Source organism: Patagioenas fasciata, chromosome 12, assembly GCF_037038585.1.
Source record: "Patagioenas fasciata isolate bPatFas1 chromosome 12, bPatFas1.hap1, whole genome shotgun sequence".
Classification (NCBI taxonomy): domain Eukaryota; kingdom Metazoa; phylum Chordata; class Aves; order Columbiformes; family Columbidae; genus Patagioenas; species Patagioenas fasciata.
This window is the reverse complement of record NC_092531.1, coordinates 11720232-11739601: the sequence shown is the minus strand read 5'-3', so window position 1 is coordinate 11739601 and position 19370 is coordinate 11720232. Positions and strand designations below refer to the sequence as shown.

Below are 19370 nucleotides of genomic sequence, written 5' to 3'. Positions count from 1 at the left end.
CACATGAATTAAAAAACAACCAAACAAATGAAATAAAAAAACAATGAACCAAAAAAACCCACCCCAAAACTAAAAAGCAATTCCATGTCAAATCAGGACAATATCATTTGGCAGCAAATAACTTAGAAATACAAAAATAAAAAGCTTAGATTGAGCATCTGTATTCCCTGAGTGACTTAAACTTCCTTTGAGTAGCTCTACCAGGAAAGTTAAAACAGTAATTAAGAAGAACATTATTTTTAAAGCATGTAAAAGAGATTTAATTACATGGTTTAAGTTGCCCTGGAGAGGATGGGAAGTACAGCGAGCCTTGAGGAAAAACGTGCAAAGGTTTATGTGTCTGCCATCACACATCACCACTGCTTCCGCAGCAGCCTACTGGAACAAGCTAGCCTGCTCCATTCCTAAACATTTTTCTGTATGTACCACTAGATGTATATAGATGCATTAGATGTATGTATATATGTATATATATTGGCACATATATGCCAATATATGCTTTAAGAGTGGGCCTTGTGCACATTCTGGAGGTAAACATTTTTGCATACATAAAGTTCAGTCTTTCAAATTTTTTTTTTCCACATGCATGCACACACATCTATCCCTTCCCAGCATTTCCACGCTATCCATTTGCTCTGAATTCTAAACCAGGTTTGAGCTAAGGAAGTAATGGTTTGGTTCTTGGGCAAGATCCCAGAAGTACAATACATCTTATATGAACAAAAATGTTTAGTCCTGGGTACTGGTTTTGGATTCCCAGTGTATAGGAGTATACACTATAGGAATCGTCCTCCTCCACCCTTTCCAAACTAAAGTAATTTCTGTTATCTTTTATAATTCTTTCACTTTTTCAAAGGACATAAACACACAAATGTAAGGCCTGCTGTTGCTACTCTGCTTAACAAGTAGGACTTTAACAAAAGCACGTGTTTGTTGGGATAGTTTCCAGCACGTCCTTACAGCTAAAATCCATATCAAACATTCTGTGGCTATTCAGGCTTGTTTCTAAAGTATGTTCCTGATATCATTTACTTAACGAGGCTCCTTTAGAATTAGCCTATGACCCTGCAGTCCCCTGGCCCCACAACAAACTTCAGAATAGTCTTTCAAACTCTTCATGGTGACATTTCCACTCCTAGGTCAAGGTTAAGGAAGAGGATGCTCCCTTCTCTTTACAGGAAGCAGCAGCCAGCACAGAAATGGAGAACAAGCACTGTGGTTGCACATTAATTGTGCAGGGCCTGGCCTGGCCCTTGCTGTGGGGCCACGGCTGTGCTGGCACAGAGCAGCTCTGCAGCACAAAGCAGCAGACCCTTGAGCCTCACACCATGTTCAGCAGAATGAAGGCAACTCCTTGATGCACAGACAGGGAAAAGTGGCCAGGTACAATCCTAACCTATTACTCTGACGAGCTAATCAGAAAGTCTGGTCTCCTTGCACATACAGATTTTTTACACTGTGCTGCCTCTTACGGTTTTAAAACAAAGCATAGTAGCAGGAGCTCAACAACTAGCACTCATTTGCCCTGGCAAAAAGAACAAAGATTATTTCTTCTTAAAAAAAATGCATTGAAAGGAAAAAAACATAACTCACGTATTGCTAAATTTCAGAGGTAGCTTTCTTTGTGTTTTTTCTTCGTATCGTTTTGATAAGAGGCTTAAAAACTCAGTTTTGAAGACCGATTCAAGCAAACTATCATATTCCTGTTCATGTAGAATGAAAATGTCATCCTGCATTGTGCTGAAAAGAAATCAGAGCATATACTACTCAGATTAAAATTTCATCAGCAAATACAGCCAGCATTATAATGACATTTGCAGAGTACTCATCATTAATTTTTAAAAACATAAGAAAGTCCATGTAGCATTAATTATAGAGTCTTGCTATCTGAGAACAGGTTTAGGTTTTTTTCAGGACTTGATAATGGAATACCTGAAGCAATCCCTTCTGAAAGACAGGAACACTACTTAGTCATTTCACAGTAATTACTGTAACCAGAAGAACATGTGCTATTAAAGTCCACATATTGGGAAAAACTTGTGAACTGGAAACTTGAAGGTCACTAAGGTAGGACTGAAGCCCAAAGTAAGCATCACTGTTTTCTGATCCTAATTACCCAGCAATCAACGGCTTTCCACTTTGAGCATGCTCCTGCCTTTTCCTCTCCCAGCTGGTTTTCCTGATTGCTGACTCTATGAATATGAAAGGAGGGGGCAGGCCTATCTTTCCGACCCTCATTTTGCATCTGGTTACTGAAGACTACAACTCCTCCTACAGACTGTGAGTACCTTTTTATGCTGAATCAAAAATACCCTCGTAGTGCTGCTAGAGGTGCTCTTGGCTGTCATGTATGAAAATAGGATTCTAACCCACTTGGGACCTTAGGTAAAGGATAAGTTTGAACCTATCAACCACCTGTGCATTCCATAATCTCCTTTCAAATTCTGAAGTCTTTCTCATAGTTTGGAAAGGAGTGTATGAAATTATAAACTTACCTAAGTAGTATTAAAAATAACAATAAGAAATCTATAAAAATAGAGTAAAAATCTATAAAAATAGAGTAAAAATCTATAAAAATAGAGTAAAAATCTTCTTTCCTATCATCAAGCAAATCTAGAGCCTCAGCAAGGTTCTCAATGAGACATTTAGGAAAAGCCCAAGACCTACAGTAAACATTGTCCAGTCAGTGGTCTTATTTTTTCTGATTTGGTGAAGAGTCTGACTTCACAATACTGTTGGCATGTCCTGTGTCACTCCTCATCAGATGAATGATAAAGCTCAGTTATCTATTTCTACTAAAAATACAACAACATTTCCATGAGAGTGTGGGTTGTCATTCTCTGTACCCTGAACAAATTCCAAGTTGGGCATTTGCACTTTAAATTGCAACTCCTTCAGTAATTCCAATTGTTATGTAGTGTTAATTGCTCTTAATGCACGTCAATAGTGCTGATTATTCTGCCTTTATTGATACAAATTTACATCAACATATTGCACATGGGTTTCTTGCAAGATATTGTTTAGACAGCAATGCAAGAATACATTTCTATTCTCTCCCTCTTCCATTTAAGATCTATTTTATTTTCTATTGATTTAGTTAAAATTTAATAGTGCATGAAAAACAGAACAAAGAAGAATTGAAACTTCAAAAACTTTGAGGCTGCGATACCAAATAGAGCTAAATCTGTTCTGGATAAACTCACAAAGGACGGTGTTGCATTTCTTTTCTTCCAGTGCAGAGGTTTGAGATTCCCTTCAAAACTAGTCAGAACCAATTATCTTAAAGGTCTAGAAAATTTAAACTATAGAGACAAACTGGAGTTTTGAGAATGCAAGTTAGAGCTAACACAATTTTTGCTTCGAGCCTGACATCTGAAAAGCTGTTTGCAGGTTTTTTTTGTTTTGTGTGTATTGTTCCCCCTACTCCCCTCCTTGCGCCAACAAGTAGGTAATACCTGTACTAAATAAAGGTTTCACTCTAGTTTTACTAATTGAGGACTGTTAAATATTACAAGCGCTAACTCTTGTCACAGAGATAAGATTATCTCAGATTCAACAGAATTGGTAACTTTTACAGCCTCTGCAGCCAGTGTTGTATTACTACTAAGCCGCTTCAATACAGAGTTAAGAGGTCCCTTCATTAAGACCCATTTTTAAGTTGGGCCATACTAACCGGGTAACAGGGAAAAGTCCTCTTGCCCCAAGAGGTTTTTAGGGTTTTGTTTTGGAAGAATACCTGGACAGTTTGATAGCTTGTAATTCTGAATCTACTTTTAGCAGATACAAAATCAAATGTTTTTACAACAAAATAAAATCAATAGGCTAAATTAAAAACATTATTACACATAATGTAACGTACATATTTCCTCTGAACTAGGCACCTTTGGTGTTGCTTCAGAAGGTTGTGTGCAACTGTTATTTGTATGTGAGAGGAGTGCAGCAGCTTTCAGTGCCTTGGCAGGCAGCCACCCTTTCAGCGGGCTCCACGCGGCTGTGCCTTTGCAATGCCGCAGGCCCGATTCAGGCACCAGGCTGCAATCTGTTCGGCCTGCGCGCAGCACACTGTCCAAACGTGGAGCACAAAAAAGACAGGTTCCGCCCTCGTCTTCATCCTAGAGCTACAACAGTTATATTCTCGCAACTTTGGTTAGAAAAGATGTATGATAAATAAACCACAGGTTTTGAAAATGGTACTGTGAGCACAAACATCTTGCGGACCTTTCCCTAATCTTGAAATGGCCATGAAGAATTCTGCAAAAATGTGAAATCTGCTGGTTTTTAAGTACTGGATAAAGTCTGAGATTTCTGGCTATGCTAATGGGTACATTTTATAAGTGTTTACTAAAAAACCTTTGCAGTAGCTATCAATACATAGTACTTAAATGTAGGCTTGTATTATGTTAAAATAGTAATTTATTTCAATATTGAAAGTATACGTGTTGCCCTGGATCAGTATTCTTTTGTATTAAATTACACTTAGCTACCAGCTCTGATAAACTGCAATAACAAATCCAGAGGTATCCAGAGGCCTTTTCACTCGTCTTCAAAGGGAAGAAATGATATAGGCAAGAATCCTCTAGTCTTCTGGGTAGCTGCTGCCTGGTTTTCCCCACCTAACCTCAGATATTTCCTACAGTCTGGGACTGGCTCGACATTCAGTCAAGAGAAGTGATGTGAAATCCAACTAGAAATAAAGGTTTTAGTAGCTCCTCAGAGAAAGAATACCCCTTTAGGAAGAACTGGACACGTACATGGCATACTTCTATAAGTTAGAATTATTTCTGGCATACAATCTTGAGCCAAAACTTACTAGAACCTGCTTGTGGATAGTGCATATATGCTTCATAGAATGTACTTTGCGGGACACACTGGAGAGGTGTGACCCAGTACGAGAGAAAGGTTTTAACAACTAGTAAGAAAATGTGTGTTGGCTACAAACATAAACATCTATTGCTATAACACACTTATTAGGGCTGGGAGTGAAAATAAGGCTTCAGCTTTCTCTGTTTACATCATTCAATTAATATAGCTTAAGAAATTCACCTTTCATCAATCAGCTCCTTTCCCCCATCCTACGCAAATTTCTCTGTCAATGGAAAGATATTTTCAAGGTACTGACCTTAGAGAAACAGAAAGAATTCTCTCCACTTCCATCCTTCGCTTTAAGACTTCCTTCACTTGGCCTTTCTCTGGACCCTGCTTTATCTTTTCACGCCCTATCAGGTATATGCACTTCGGAGTGAGGACAAGATCTCGCTTCACACTCTGCAACACAAAATTGTTTGAAAATACATAGCTACATAGAAATCAATGCGCTAATGTTATGATGCTGTTCCAAAGGTATATAATGTACTACGACTTGTTGCAATACAAATGTTTGGTTCGAGTGGAAAGAATCTTGATGTGATTAATCACATGACCTCAGAGTCAGATTGCACAGGACAGAAAAGCAGCTTTGTTCTGCATTTCCTAACTAATGTAGCTTTCTGCCCAGCAAGTCCCATAAAACCTTCATCCTGGGACAACAGGTTTGACAATAGCAATGTTCCAACCACAAGGATGTATGTAACTTCTTCCCTGAAAGTCTTTTGGGAAAAATACACTTTTTTCAAGCTGGTATCCTAGATGATAAAGACATCTCTAACTCCCTAGCAGAATCATTAGTGCCTGTTGCTCTTAAACCTACCTTAAACCGTCTATCATATTTAGTTACAGTGTCTGCAAAATCGATCTTCTCCCGTTTGCCCACAAACTGGCGTAGCTCTGGACGGTCCTCCATCCCTATGTAATCTCCCACAAAATTCCTGTTAATGCTGTTCCGTCTTCTCTCTTTCTTGTTAAGCAATAGATCTGACGCTTAAATACAACAACAAAAAAAAATTATTAATACTATTAACTACATTTTCTAAACTGATGATCTGAAAGAGATAACTCTTTCAAGCAGAACTTCTTGGGAAGAAGTGATAATCAAATCGTCTATAATACGGAAAAAACACCGCTACTAAGGACCCATGTGATTATTAAATCCATTCCTAGCGAAATACACTGATGGCAAGCTTGGCAGTTCTGATGAATTACAAGGACTTCTGGAACTAAGGAATTTCTCACTCATTGCTGGAAACTAAAGATTAACTCTTCCAAACCCAGAATGCTGTTCATTCACATAACCCAGGTCACATATGCAACTAAGCATTACAGGCCTTGGATTGATTTATATAATCTATAAACCATTTATAGGTCCTGTATAACTGTGGAAGACTTTTCCTTTTTCACTTCCCTGGAACATCACTGATCTGTCCTACTGAGTCTGGCTTTGTTTTGAGAGCAAAACACTGGGAAGTCCTAGAAAGCCCTGCATGCAGAGCAGCCAGCCTCATCGCTGGCACCTTAGGGCTCCAACAACTTGCAGTCATTCCTAGACAGTCATCTGCAATGCAATGGTTTGCTCTATAGAGAGGGGGATATTTCCTTCATCTCTTGTGGCACTTTCCGTTCCTGGAACCATCTGTGAAATACCTGTCATCAGAAGTTATGACCTACCTTCTTCTCTCATCTGTACGTATTTTTTCCTGGCCACATACTTCCTCCATGCCTTCTGGATGGCCCTGGCATACCCATCATACTTCCTCTCTCTCATCTCTTCTAACAAAAACAGCTGTACAAAGAGAGAGTAGGATGGTCAAACATTTTACATGAAAATTTCAGGAAAAAGCCATTTTTACTTTCAACAACTTTCCAGTGCCTTTCACTCTAAATCCAAGCTGGTGCCTGTACCCAACTGTGGGATCTGGAAACAGAACGTTAAGGTAGCCTTTTCTGGAAGAAACATCTGATGCTTAAGTGGTTCTGACTCTTACCAGTCTACCCATTGATATTGATACCAAATGATGAAGGAAGAGGAATAAGGATTCTCTCTGACATGTTCTGTTGGTGCAACTCAAGGTTCTCCACTGGGCATCCACCTGGCCTCCATCTTCACATTCTCCAAAATTCACACTTCTCTTGTCAGAATGTTACTGTGTCTATGCGAATCTGTGCAATGTGGAACATAATGCACTGTATTCACACGCAACTTTCTTCACTCTCTGAATTTCATACTCGCGTCCACTGGCTCCATTCTTTGCCAGCAGTGAGGTTTGTTGGCTAGCTGCAGCATTTACAACTATGATCTTATATTTCAGAATGACACAATAAGATTTTTTGGGTCTAAAATGTTGTCAGAATTCAAGAGAAAATGCTGATTTAGCAAAACTGAAATGGAAGGTGCATCCCCACTTTTGAGAACTTCCCAGGTCCCACTAAAACATATGTAAAATTAATGCATTAGAACAACTTCATAATTATTTTAGGATACCACATATTTCACTGTAGCCCTTTACATACTTCAAGTTTAGTTAAATGTTTTCTTGTCTCATTAGAAGCACAAGCATTTGGCTAACTTTTACAGTACTACATCAGGCCACTGACCTGACAATATTTCCCTGTGTGTGTTAAACTAGAAGCAATATTTTCAACAAATACAAAATTAGTAAAAAACAGGTTCAGGTTCAAGAAGCAAACCTGAACCTTGGGATCCTTTTTATTTTAATTTGCTGCTTTAAACAATGCAAAGTTAGAAAAATACTGTTGTTCGTATTGATCTTAAAAAGAAAACTTAATCTAGTGCAACCCATTTCCACAGAATCTCACTTGCTCTTGTACAGAGTTATTTATTCAGGTGTTTGATGGAAATGCAAATAATGAAGCCTTCTTTCTGCCACCCGTAAGACCTTATTTCACAGTTGGCAACTCTCCATTTTGAGGCAACTTATTAAAACAAGAACAAAAAACCACACCAAAAATATAGACAGGGCATTGATGCAAAGCTTCCTCAGCTTCAGCAGGGCCATGATCAAAACCCTCGTGCAGTTCAGGCTACACTAACAATATTGATGCTGTCTCTCATCAACACCTGTCATTTGTTTCTCTAACAATAATGCTAATTGCAAAATCTCAATGCAAAAATAGTCTGTCACCTGCAGTTCAAGGTCACAATTAAGGAAGTTCAATGAAAACACTGAGTGAAAATATGGTTCATAAGTTATAAAATATAATAAATGCTTTTCTAAAATAAGTATTGAAGCCTCCCCCACACTTCTGAGCAAATCAAGTATTTTTCATCTGATCAACCACAACAGGTGCTCTCTTTGGTGGCAGAAATAACAACTTTTATCACCTAAAAAATTATTTTTCTCAAAAGTAATATAACCCTAGGCAGTACTTTAGTAATATGAGAGATGATTGTCTTTGATACTAAAAGATATAAATAGAGCTTTAGAATATCTAGTTCACAGAAGATTTTTCAACTTAAAATGAAAAAGGCCCAGACTATTTTTAGTACTTGTTTAAAAAAGGATTTCAGGGCTTTTCAGAAAATATTTTTTTAAATAAAATTTAAACAGTAATTGAAAGCATAGATTTGAATTAAAGTAAAATGCAACCCAAAAAAGTTTTACTATTGCCAGTCAACCTCACGTCTTAAATGGCAGAACTGCCCTTCAGTAAAACTCACAGATATGCCATTAAATGGCATATACATCTACAAAGACTTAATTCTACAAAAATGCATTAGAATGGGAAGATGCATCCATTGAAAAACAGTGTCATCTTCTTGGAAATGACCTAGTAGTGCCTGATTTTGAGGTACAGAATATTAACATCTTGGCTACTTCAGAGTGAAGGGAAACTAGATCCATCAAGCCTATGTGAGCACTTGGCTATTAAACGGAAGACAGACACTAGCAAATTATTTCATTTCACAAACAACAGAACAAAACAACCAGGATCAGACCCACCCACTTGTGAAGATATGGCTGCTGAAGGGGCAAACATACCAGGCTTAGGGTACGTCAGCAGCCAGGAAAGGAAGATAGTTCCTTATATGATTTATTACATAAAAATGAAAACGAAAATACTTTAAAAACTTGGATTTATCCGTAAAGTAGCATAACATGGAGAAAACAGCCACCACACAAAAAATATTTTGGTGTCTTCCCTTAACTGTGTATCTCCCAAACTGAGATTGCATTTGGTTCATAACTAACTGCAACGAATGGCAGGGATGCAAAATTATTTCACAGCAAAAACAAGAAAATCAGGTTTGCTACAGTGTAAGATAATGAACACAAGTCTGGAAGATGTTGCTTAACTTACATGTGCTGGTCTCTTGTCCTGGCAAGCAACTAAATTGCCTGTATTAATTCAAATAGATATTTGACCGAATGTGTACCTGCCACCACCCTCTAATAAACTTGAGGTCATCAGTAAAAGGACTAAAAATCACAACTGTCACGTCATAAGAAGAGGTATCAAAGACATCCACTGCTGTCCAAGTCTATTGCACTGACTTTGTAAGAAAAACCTCCTCAATAATCTTAGGAAATAAATCGTGGCCTGTGCTACAGAGGAAAGCAGATAAAGCTCACACTTCCTCACAACTGGCTAGCTACAGTGCCACTTGCAATGACTAAGTAGGATTAATCCTATTCCTGAATTTCCTGCTCTGGCAACATGCACTTAAGTATTCTAATAACATCTTGAATGCTAAATGCTTTGTTATGTAAACATGTCTCTTAGATGGCAGGAATATAGAGTCCCACTATTCCTGAACAGAGATGATACTATCTTACCCTATTTATGGTAGAATATGATGATTTGGAGAAGTATTATCTTTTTCACAGAGATCTTACCATGTGATTGGGCACAGCAGTATCATTGCCTGAATTACTGTTGTTACACAGAGCAAAAAATACGTTTCTGGAAAAGAAAATTATAGCAATACAAGTGTTCTGCTTTTATTTTGAGATGTAACTTCAGGTAAAGCACCAAGAAACTACCTAATGCTCAACTGCAAGGTATGCTACACAAACTGAGCCCCATTGCTTCTGATAAACAAGGAATACATGGTGGTGAGCAGAGCATAGTTTTTTTCCTTGACAATTTTCCTCAGTAGTGCTATAAGAAATCTATTTTCCAACAGATTTTGTGCACTTTATCAGCCACAGGATAAAACCAGCCTGATGATGCCTCCCTAACATTCTCTTTGAACAGGATTTCAAGTTGTGGTCATTCTGGAACATTGATTTACTGAATGATACATAACACATCCTTACTGTAACTGAGGACTATTCTATTTTCATCAGTAGTTCTTGCACTGAGAAGAGCACCTGTTTTCTTGGGCTAATGGTCATAGATTTTCATGCCATAATATTCCTTCATATGACAGATGCTCTGATGGAATGTCACAATGTGCAACCTGACACCAAAGCACCTTCATATCCCATCTTCTCTTCTTATGCATTTAATGCTCCTTGTATTAGTATCAAAATCATGCAGGGTCCTTCTATACTGTGCGCATTAGAACAGTGCCTAGAATCCCTGTACAGCCTTGAGGCACATGACATAGCTGCCCAGCTTGACTTAGATTCTTATGCCTCTCCCACCTTAGCAGATAACATGCTCAACTTCTGCATGGGCAGGCCTTTTATTTCAGCAAAACAGTTTCATATTTGAAGACTCACATTCTGCCACACTTACAGACTCTGGAGCTTTGATGAAAACTTTAGATTTCCCAAGCTGGTACTGGTCAGGATCCATGTTGACTGACTGAAGCAGGTGGAGAACTCCTTGTTTCTCTTCTCCTTTCCAGGAAGGCCAGGTTGCTTTGGTCAGAATGGCATACCTTAAACACCAAGGAGAAGAGATTAAAACCTGACACCAAACAGCAGCAGAATACCACTGAATCTAAGTCAGTATTAACCTGGTGGGAAGGCTGACAGTTCTGGTGGGACTTACAGAAGCTTGGAGTGTGGGAAGATGCACAGTATTAAGATATTACTTGTTTAGCAAGACCAAACAACTGCAATGAGAAGGGCAACAGTGTCCAGGAGTTGCCAGATGCTAAGTTACTATTTGGAAACTGCAGTAGTTAATTACAGAAAGTTCTGCCGTCACCTCCTTAAGTTCAGGGCAAGGTTATTTACTAGCAATGACTTATGGTCCAGATTTAAGTACCTGCACACTTGGTATTTGAGACTCATTCCTAAATGTGGCCAACTTCCCACTTAATCCTTTTCTCTCTGACTTAACTCTTACAAAGGCCTTTTGTGTTTCCAAGCAAGTGGGCAGCTCATGCTCCTAACCCACCTGTTCAGCAGCTGCTCTGCGTTTAGCAAGGAGCCATTCTTGGCTTTATCACAGAAAGCCTTTGGCTTGCCCTCTGGTACAAGGAAAACATACAGTGATGTTTGTGCTACCTGCAGGGAACACCAGAACCAAGCACACCAGGGGCAAGGGAAGGAGGCAGGAAGGAGCTATAATACCATGTCTTTGACAGGAAGAGGTGAGTAGTCTTCTGTCTCATTCTCTTTAAGCCTTGCAAATGAGGTGGATGCTTAGTTGCAGTACCTTTTAAACTTCACACTTTTTCAGGCTTAACTTGGGCTTTTGGAACTGCCAGGCTGGAGTTACAAAGCTGCCTTGTTCCACTGCCCACCAAGGAGCACTGATGGGCTTTAGCAGCCTCAGCATGTCAATAGACAAGTAACCTCTCTAGCACAAGCTATTTAGATTCCTTTGACTATAAGACTGGAGAACAGCTAAAGATGTGACAAACCTCTCCCCAAAATGTTTTATGTTCTTTACTCTTGACAACTTTTTTTTAAATGCCTTAAGTGTACTTGAGTTATACAAACTTCTTAGTAAAATTATTCAACTAATGAAAAAAGTATGTCGTTCAGTTTGTTGTAATTCCAAAGTTCTTGTTTCTTAAGAAGATTTAAGCAGTTCCTAATAAAATTTTCTCAAAAAAACACACAAGGAATTGTTAGAAAATGAATTAAGAGAATGTTTGTTACTCGCTCTTGTAATATCTAAAATGTTATCCAGCCAGGAAGCAGAAACAGTTTCGTGCAACTTAAATAACAATACCACACAAAGAAAAATAGCAAACAGTTAACAGGAACACATCGCACAAACCAAACTACTCTGAATAGCAAGCATATGAAAGGGAAAGCTAACTTATGAATAATTCAGTAGGATTCAAAAGGGTCTGCTGCTGTTATGTTTAAATCTATTATTAGTTAACAAATGCTCAGGTACTATGCATGATGGTGTAACAAAGTAGGTCTTCTACCATGCTAAATATAGAAGTATATTATACATAACTATGTTTACAGCTGATGTGTATGCTTTTATGTTTACGTAATTTATCAGTATTATAGCATAAACAGATGCAACCTAGTATGGAGTTGTAAATTCAAGTAACTCCCAACTTAATTAATTAACAGCCTCTTTTGCAAGTTCACCACATACTGCCAGCAGTATAGTTGTACAGGTGGGCCTAAGCAAGTCTGAATGTAAGGGAGCCGATGTTAAGAAAAGCATTTGAAACGGCTACCTTCCACACAACAGAATTTTATGCTACATTTCAGCAAGTTACAGCTCAGAAGATGTAGGAAATAATTTGTAAAGGAGGGCACAAGGAAAAACATGACTTAAGACCTTTTAATATAAGTAAAGCTCTTGGGTTACAAAATAAGAATACATTTTAAATTCTCCTTTTCCATTAACTCTAACTTCATACGTTTTACTGGTGTGACAACACTACAGGGCAGAAGAAACAGGTTATTCTATAACATGCACCAATTAAGAATTTCACAAGTTTATAACATGACAATTCCATCATTTTTCACTGGTGTTTAGAAATAGCAGTTTCATGTACTTATGCATGCTTCTCATTAAACTGGTCATGTCAATATACATATATCTAGGTTTTTCAAGCTTGTGTAATTTGATCTTACACAGGATTTTGGCACAAGTACTGTGATCTTAAAATGCTTCTGAAACAATTTCAAGTCATGACTGCCCCCCAAAAGTTACCTATTATATATTTAGAGTGAGCAATTATGTCCTATGTCTAAATGTGGGAGTATGGAGTTGAGCTTTCAGACTGGTTATGCTCTGAAACACATAGGCCTTTTCAGAGACTGTGGCTTTTTGCATGCAAATGTAAATTTTGTACATAAAAGTCTATTCAGCTTCCACTTACTGGAGCTGCCAAGGAGCTCCCAATGCAAACAAGTGTCCAAGCATGCACTTCCTGGCCATCCCATGCCTCAGCCCGTCTACTCATACTGACTCAGGCTGTCAGAACACAGCTTGTTCTGGATGCTACAGAACTGTGAATGGAAAGGTTGCAGGAAGAGCTTCACTCATAACAAAATCTTAAATTTAAGACGACTAATTTGAAACAAAGGGATTAATTCCATAACAAATGGTTTCAGTTGCTTATGGATCTCTACATATAAAGTACAGAAAGCTATTACAAGTACCAGGTAGCTTTCCTTTGTGCAGACCTCTCAGGCAGATATCTAGACCTGCACAGCCCTCACAAACAGTGTTCAGCAACCATGGAGGCTTGACTTAATACACATTATTAACCTGCTATTTTGCATCAGCAACACTCCCTGTTAACTAATGCAACCTGAAGCATATCATGTTTATATGTCTGAGCTTGAAGATCGTGAAGAAAAATTGATTTTAAATTGCTCCATAATTAAAATTGAGTTCACACTTTAAGATATTTTAGGTCTGTCTATTGGTTAGAACTTTGTCTGCATTATAATGAAGTACTATCAATGGCTTTGTTCTGAGCTGTCTGATTAATTATACTCCATTCCTTGCAACAACTTATTGGGTTTTCTGTTTTATATTCTCAAATGCAACACAAAGACTTCCAACGAAATCTGATTTGTCATGTAATTCCCCAGCTTGGGCATTTATTAGCTGTAGGTCTCAATTTTCTAAAAACCAGGATCTAAATGTTGTATAAATCTTGAAATTACTCTTATTTAAGAGGATTTAATTAGCTAGTGGAGATAGTTAATCATCTTAGCAGCTGATCCTGAGACACTGAAAAAAGGATTGGTGGTACAGAGCTCTGACTTGCTTTCATTTAGTGAGCAGCTGCAGTGGTTTAAGTTGTAACCATTCCCAGCTGCCAGAACACGGGGGGAAGGATGTAAGGAGCAACTTAAGCTAAGGTCACTAGTTACATTTGAATGGCAGGCATGTTTTTCTTTACCTGTCTTCTATCCTTGGGAGAGCAAGAGCAGTAACATTTTCCAAAGGCTAGCAGCTAGGCACTCGGGTTCCAGGCTCTACAGCTCACAGCTCTAAGTTCCCCTAACTCTCTAGCTTTGATGAACTTAGAAATCTCTGTGTAACCTAGACTGTGAGCAAGGTAAATGGGAGAAAAAGGGTAAGTGGGAAACGAGAAGCTTTCAAAACTTGCAACTTGTTTTCCTCGTCATCATGTAAACAACTGTGCTGTAATAGTTCAAAAGGAGTATTGCCCTACCTCTGCAAAAACTTCTTGAACACCCGCCTGTAGGCATAGCCAGCTCTTCTTACTCGAATATTTTCTTTCAGACCTAAGTATTCCACTTGATGTTTTACCCTGCAGAGAAAAACAGTGCAAGATTTACAATCCATTTTATTTCAGCATATTTGTAGATTGAGGTATTCTTAAAAGTCTGTATAATGTTTAAAGACTATTGAGTTCTAAAATTCATACACAGGTACATGAATCTATTCTTGGGCATTACCATGCACACTGCATGGCAGGAAAAATATTAAAGGCAGGTAGACTACATTACTGAAATATATGTAGCAAGTTTACCTTAGCATTTTTTTTAGAGTTTAACTTAACTAAGTTGTGTATAAATTTTTTGTCTATTATTATTACCCATAAAAGGCTAAATAACTACAACCTATACAATTACACCTGCATAGTTGGTATCTAAGGGTGCAGGAAATAGTTTCATGTTCTACCTCAAATATCAACAGTAGCAGACAGCAGCTCTTTTTTGTTTGTTCTGGAAAAGGGACCAAATCTGATGCTGGAGAAAGCCCCAGATGCCACACTTCCATTACACAAAGAATGAGAAGGCCAGTATATTCCTGAAAAGCTAGCATTCCTCATAACGTTACCATGCTGCACAGGAAGGATTTGTGGACAAGCACGAGACTGGCTGAAGCATGCCTGTAAGGTTGTCCATGGCATACTTCAGTTACAAACACCAACTGAGCTGGTACCAGTCCCACACAAAGAGGACTCTGCTGCACGTGTGAACTGAAACTTCCTTATCCCAACACCATTACAGTTCCCTCATGCAAAACATGTTCATTTAGGTTCTAAAAAGGGAACAAATATGGCCACATGAATCTCAAAGCAGAAAAACAACAACCACCAAAAAAAAAAAAAAAAAAAAAAGGGCAGCTTCCTTCTGTGGTACATTATTTGATGTTCCTTCTTACATACCCTGCTAGTCTACTAGTTAATATTTAGAGTTTTGATTTGAAGAATTTCAGTTTACTTCCTTAACAATGTATGGCTCCTGCAGCTTTCCTTTGCATGTCCTTATTTTTCTCATCTAAGTCATGGCTGGGAAGAGGCAATGTCAGTTTTTAACTGAAATGTGGTGTTCAGGGGCCTCTGTTGCTGTTCTTTTAGAGGGCAAATTATAGAAGCTTTAGCTTTCAATCAGAAATACAGGAGTTGTTAAGACTTTGAGTTCTGCAAGTTTATAAAAGAGCATTTATTTATATGTAATAGAAAAAAGTGAGCCTTACTATTTCATGATTTTTACAAAAGATTTTTCAAATCCTGAAAAACTCTTGGTTAACTCAATGTCATTTCTGTAGCTATTTTGAAATGTTACATTTCAATATGAAGTGGTTTGCCCATTGATTTTTTTCCTTTTTTTTTTGGTTGAGACATTCTTTTCACATGACTCATAGTAGAAAGGGGAAAAAATCGAAATCCCATGCTGCAAATGACAAAAGCCGTTTAGTTATTTCCTTTTTTTAAAGAACAGTTATGAGAGATGTTTTACTAAATAAGTTATACCACTGTTTTAGCTTATAATAAAAATACTGCACACTTTAATCTTGCTGTGTTCAGGGAATAAAGAATATTTTGTACCCACTCCAAGAATTCTGGTACAGTAGAAAGTTGGTGGACAAAAATATATTTTCCTGTTTATAGCTTTCCCTCCTGTTCACATCTGGAATAATGCACTGGAGCAACAATATTCCTCCCACTTTCTTACTGTCCTGCCAGTATTAGTGTCCAGCAATAGAGAATTTGAGACATTTTTCTGTTTTTCCTTTTCTTCCTGAGAAAAGGCACACTGAAAATCTCCTTCCAGGCATCAACCTCAAGCAGGTCAGGGTCTGGGAATTCAGCTAATGCAGCAATTTTGAATACAAGTCCAAGTGGCTGTGCCAGGACCTGAACAAAAACACATTTCAAGAACACCCCAATTTTTTGAATAACTAAGCTATTATACAAAGTTTAAATATTACACAAGGTCTATGTTTCAGTGCTAAATATTATGGAATTATTCAACGGCAGTACAAAGCTGGAGTGACATGGCTTCTGTGAGCATGAACTAAGAAAGGCTTTGTGAAGGTTTTTTTTTTCCCATTTTCACTGTCTAGTAACAGGCTACTAATACACAGCGTAGATATAGTGTGCCCATCACACTGGCTGTTGCGGTATTAAGTGATCACAGAAGAAAACAAAAAGCCCTAAACCAACATTCAGCAAAATTATCACAAACTCAAGTTTTTGTATTTCCCTCAACAACAAACTTTCTCACAGTACAATCACAAAATGACAAAATTAAACTCAAGTTTCAGTTGTCATACAAATTTCTTTTCCCCAGACATGTCACTAACTGTTACAGTGGTAGCCTATGGGGGAGTCCCAATATAATATATGGGAAATCATTCTTTGAAATGGGAGAGAACATCAGCATTTTTAAAGAGAGATGAAGGATTACCATTACAAGAACTCCTTCTACTTGTGTCTGAGTTTGAGTATGCAATCCTTGGTATTTCATTTGTTCTCAGTAGCTGCTGCATTTGCCAAATATCATCCTCATTATGGGAAAACCAAGAAGAAACCTTGCCCATTTTTGCTCCAAAAGGGGTTTCCTGAAAGCTGGCTTTTTCTCAGGACTATGTTTGTTTGTTTGTTTCACTGGTTTCCTAGCAACACCTTCCACAACAACAGGCTGGTCTTCCAATATGTAAATGGTTGATTTTAAAAGCCCTTTAACTTACAGGTAAAAGTTTTAGACATACTTTTTCCAGGATTATTTACTTTCCTCCTTTGGTCCCCAGTATCAGTGGAGAATGAAGTGCTGCATAGTTGGAGTTTCAGGGGTGGAAAGGCTAGAGAAAGATGGTCTGTGTTTACTGCCAAGACTCAAAGGGCACTTCCAAGTGCAGTCCCAACTGCGGCTTCTGTAAGTGCTCTACATCTGCATGTCAAGTGGCAGGAAATGAATCCTGGTGTGGTGTTGATATGGTCAGGAATGCTTTTTATCAGACAGTTGTTTCACTGTGATAAAATTAACCACTTGCTTTATCAGCACTTTTACTGATACCAAAAGTAGTTGGTAGATAGTAAAAAATGTTATCTATATTAGGACCTCAAATAGTATACATACCACACTGATCACCTACTTCAGTGAAAAAAGAGCATCTTTTTTTCAGATAACAGGAATATGCTAGAAAGCACCATGTACTTAAAGATTTAAAGATGCCTCAAAACAGATGAAAGAAACCAAGCTGATGTTTTATACATCTATTCAATGTCTATATAACCACGTGATATTATATTCTAATGACTTCTCTTTAAAAAGCTGGCTAATGAAACTTAAAAGTCAAGTGAAAAAGAAACCTTTTGCATTCTTGGGTACAGAGACTTTTTGGTAAGTTTGAATACATAAAGCAGATACAGACATTCTGCTGGCTTTTTAGCTACCTAAATAGAAGCTCTTTTCAAAGCATAAAGCAAAAGTTAGAATCGATATATAATGCATTTGGTGTGCAAATTCTACATGGAAAACTGAGTTTCTAATATACCCATTGTGTTACTGTTATGCAAATGTTGATTATTCATAATTGAGAAAAGCCAAGAACTACATATACGAATTGCTGATTTAGACAAAGTGACCACAGCTTATCTTCAAAGTATGGGAGAGGTCGTGCCAGATTTCATTTCTGGTTTTATAGTAGCTAGTTCTGTTTGTTTGTAGATGGCATGATTACAAATTAGGAATTTTTGTGGCTTTTTTTGGCTATTAGCACTGTTTCTCATCACATAATCTGCTTATCCATACCTGCTCTCTTCCCAGTCTCGAGACTTCTTTGTTTCATTTGGTTTGATGCAGCGGATGTAATGGGGCGTACACTTCATCAGGGTGCCAACAAGGTCATTTGCTTGTTTCTGTAAAATTAAGGGAAAACAACAGGATCTGAGCTGGACAGGGTGAATCCTGTGAGAGAATTCTAAAATTATCAACCATCTGCTGATGATTCACTTGACAGGATCCAGTTGACTTTGGTCTTTCTCAGGCAAAGTGTCTTGGGATAATATGCACCTCATGAAAAAATGATCAGTAATAGAAGGCACCATTACCTCCAGCTGTATAATACTATATAAAACTATTACATAAAAACATGAAGTGACAAGGAATGCATCAGGTGGACCTGACTGTCAGGATGGAATGTGAGGAAACAGGCTGATAAAACATCGATTTCCAAAGTCTGCAAATGTGTAATCTAAGTATATACTTTACAGCCAGCCTCCAAAAAGATGCTCGCCTTCTAACACTTGCTGCTTTATTCAAGGCACGTTATGGTCTACAGGAAGACTCCCTGTTGACTTTGTGGGCATTGGATCAGGTGCTGCCTCATTTCTGCACTATAAAAGAGACTGGTTATGTGTAGTTAATTGTAGGACATGAAGTGGTTGAGTGAAGGGGCTCATTCATTATGCACATGACAAGTACTGTTATCACTACTGTCAATTGTTCATTGGGAAAATTCATTACTGTAGAATGCCACTGAACAAGACATCTAATGGACAGTGATGCTGGGCAAAACACCATTCTAACAGCTGAAACAATGCATCCCTTTGCAGTAAAGACAGTCCTGATGCCTACCTTTACAAATGTCTGCACAGACAACTTTTATTTTAGGTATCCACACACAACACACACCCACCCATATATGCACATACTAACACAGCAAAACTAGACGTACTTTGATTTTACTGCCCGCAGTGGTAGGACGGCCCTTCTTGTCCACTTGAAGATTTTCAGGAAATAGAGCCTTTATGAAAGGCCTAGGGAAGAATCAATAAAATAGTGTTGGCATAGAAAGACAATTCAATGCAGGAATATCAAGGAATATGCTGTAAAAGTTAATAGTTGAGGAGAATATAAATAGCTATTTCTATTAATCTGGAGTTGTAT

The 19370-nt window shown here is 38.0% G+C and overlaps 1 protein-coding gene and 1 long non-coding RNA gene across 5 annotated transcripts in view; one reads left to right on the top strand and one right to left on the bottom strand.

Annotated features, from left to right (window-relative positions):
- Positions 1-19370, bottom strand: part of MYO1E (myosin IE) — a 112333-nt gene that overhangs the window by 9552 nt on the left and 83411 nt on the right. For all 4 annotated transcript variants that reach the window (XR_011741007.1, XM_071813864.1, XM_071813865.1 and 1 more), the window contains exons 16-23: positions 19159-19240; positions 18234-18340; positions 14399-14497; positions 10576-10720; positions 6541-6655; positions 5687-5856; positions 5120-5265; positions 1594-1740 (exon numbers count right to left, since the gene is read on the bottom strand). Coding sequence is in view for 3 of the 4 variants with exons in the window: in XM_071813864.1 (XP_071669965.1) it covers positions 1594-1740; positions 5120-5265; positions 5687-5856; positions 6541-6655; positions 10576-10720; positions 14399-14497; positions 18234-18340; positions 19159-19240 (1011 nt within the window). In the remaining variant the exon portion in view is untranslated. The remainder of the gene's footprint in view (positions 1-1593; positions 1741-5119; positions 5266-5686; positions 5857-6540; positions 6656-10575; positions 10721-14398; positions 14498-18233; positions 18341-19158; positions 19241-19370) is intronic.
- The window catches only part of LOC139828927 (uncharacterized), a 36836-nt gene continuing 19528 nt past the window's right edge, over positions 2063-19370 (top strand). Inside the window, exons 1-2 of the long non-coding RNA XR_011741008.1 lie at positions 2063-2280; positions 11301-11380. This is a non-coding gene — a long non-coding RNA (uncharacterized lncRNA). The remainder of the gene's footprint in view (positions 2281-11300; positions 11381-19370) is intronic.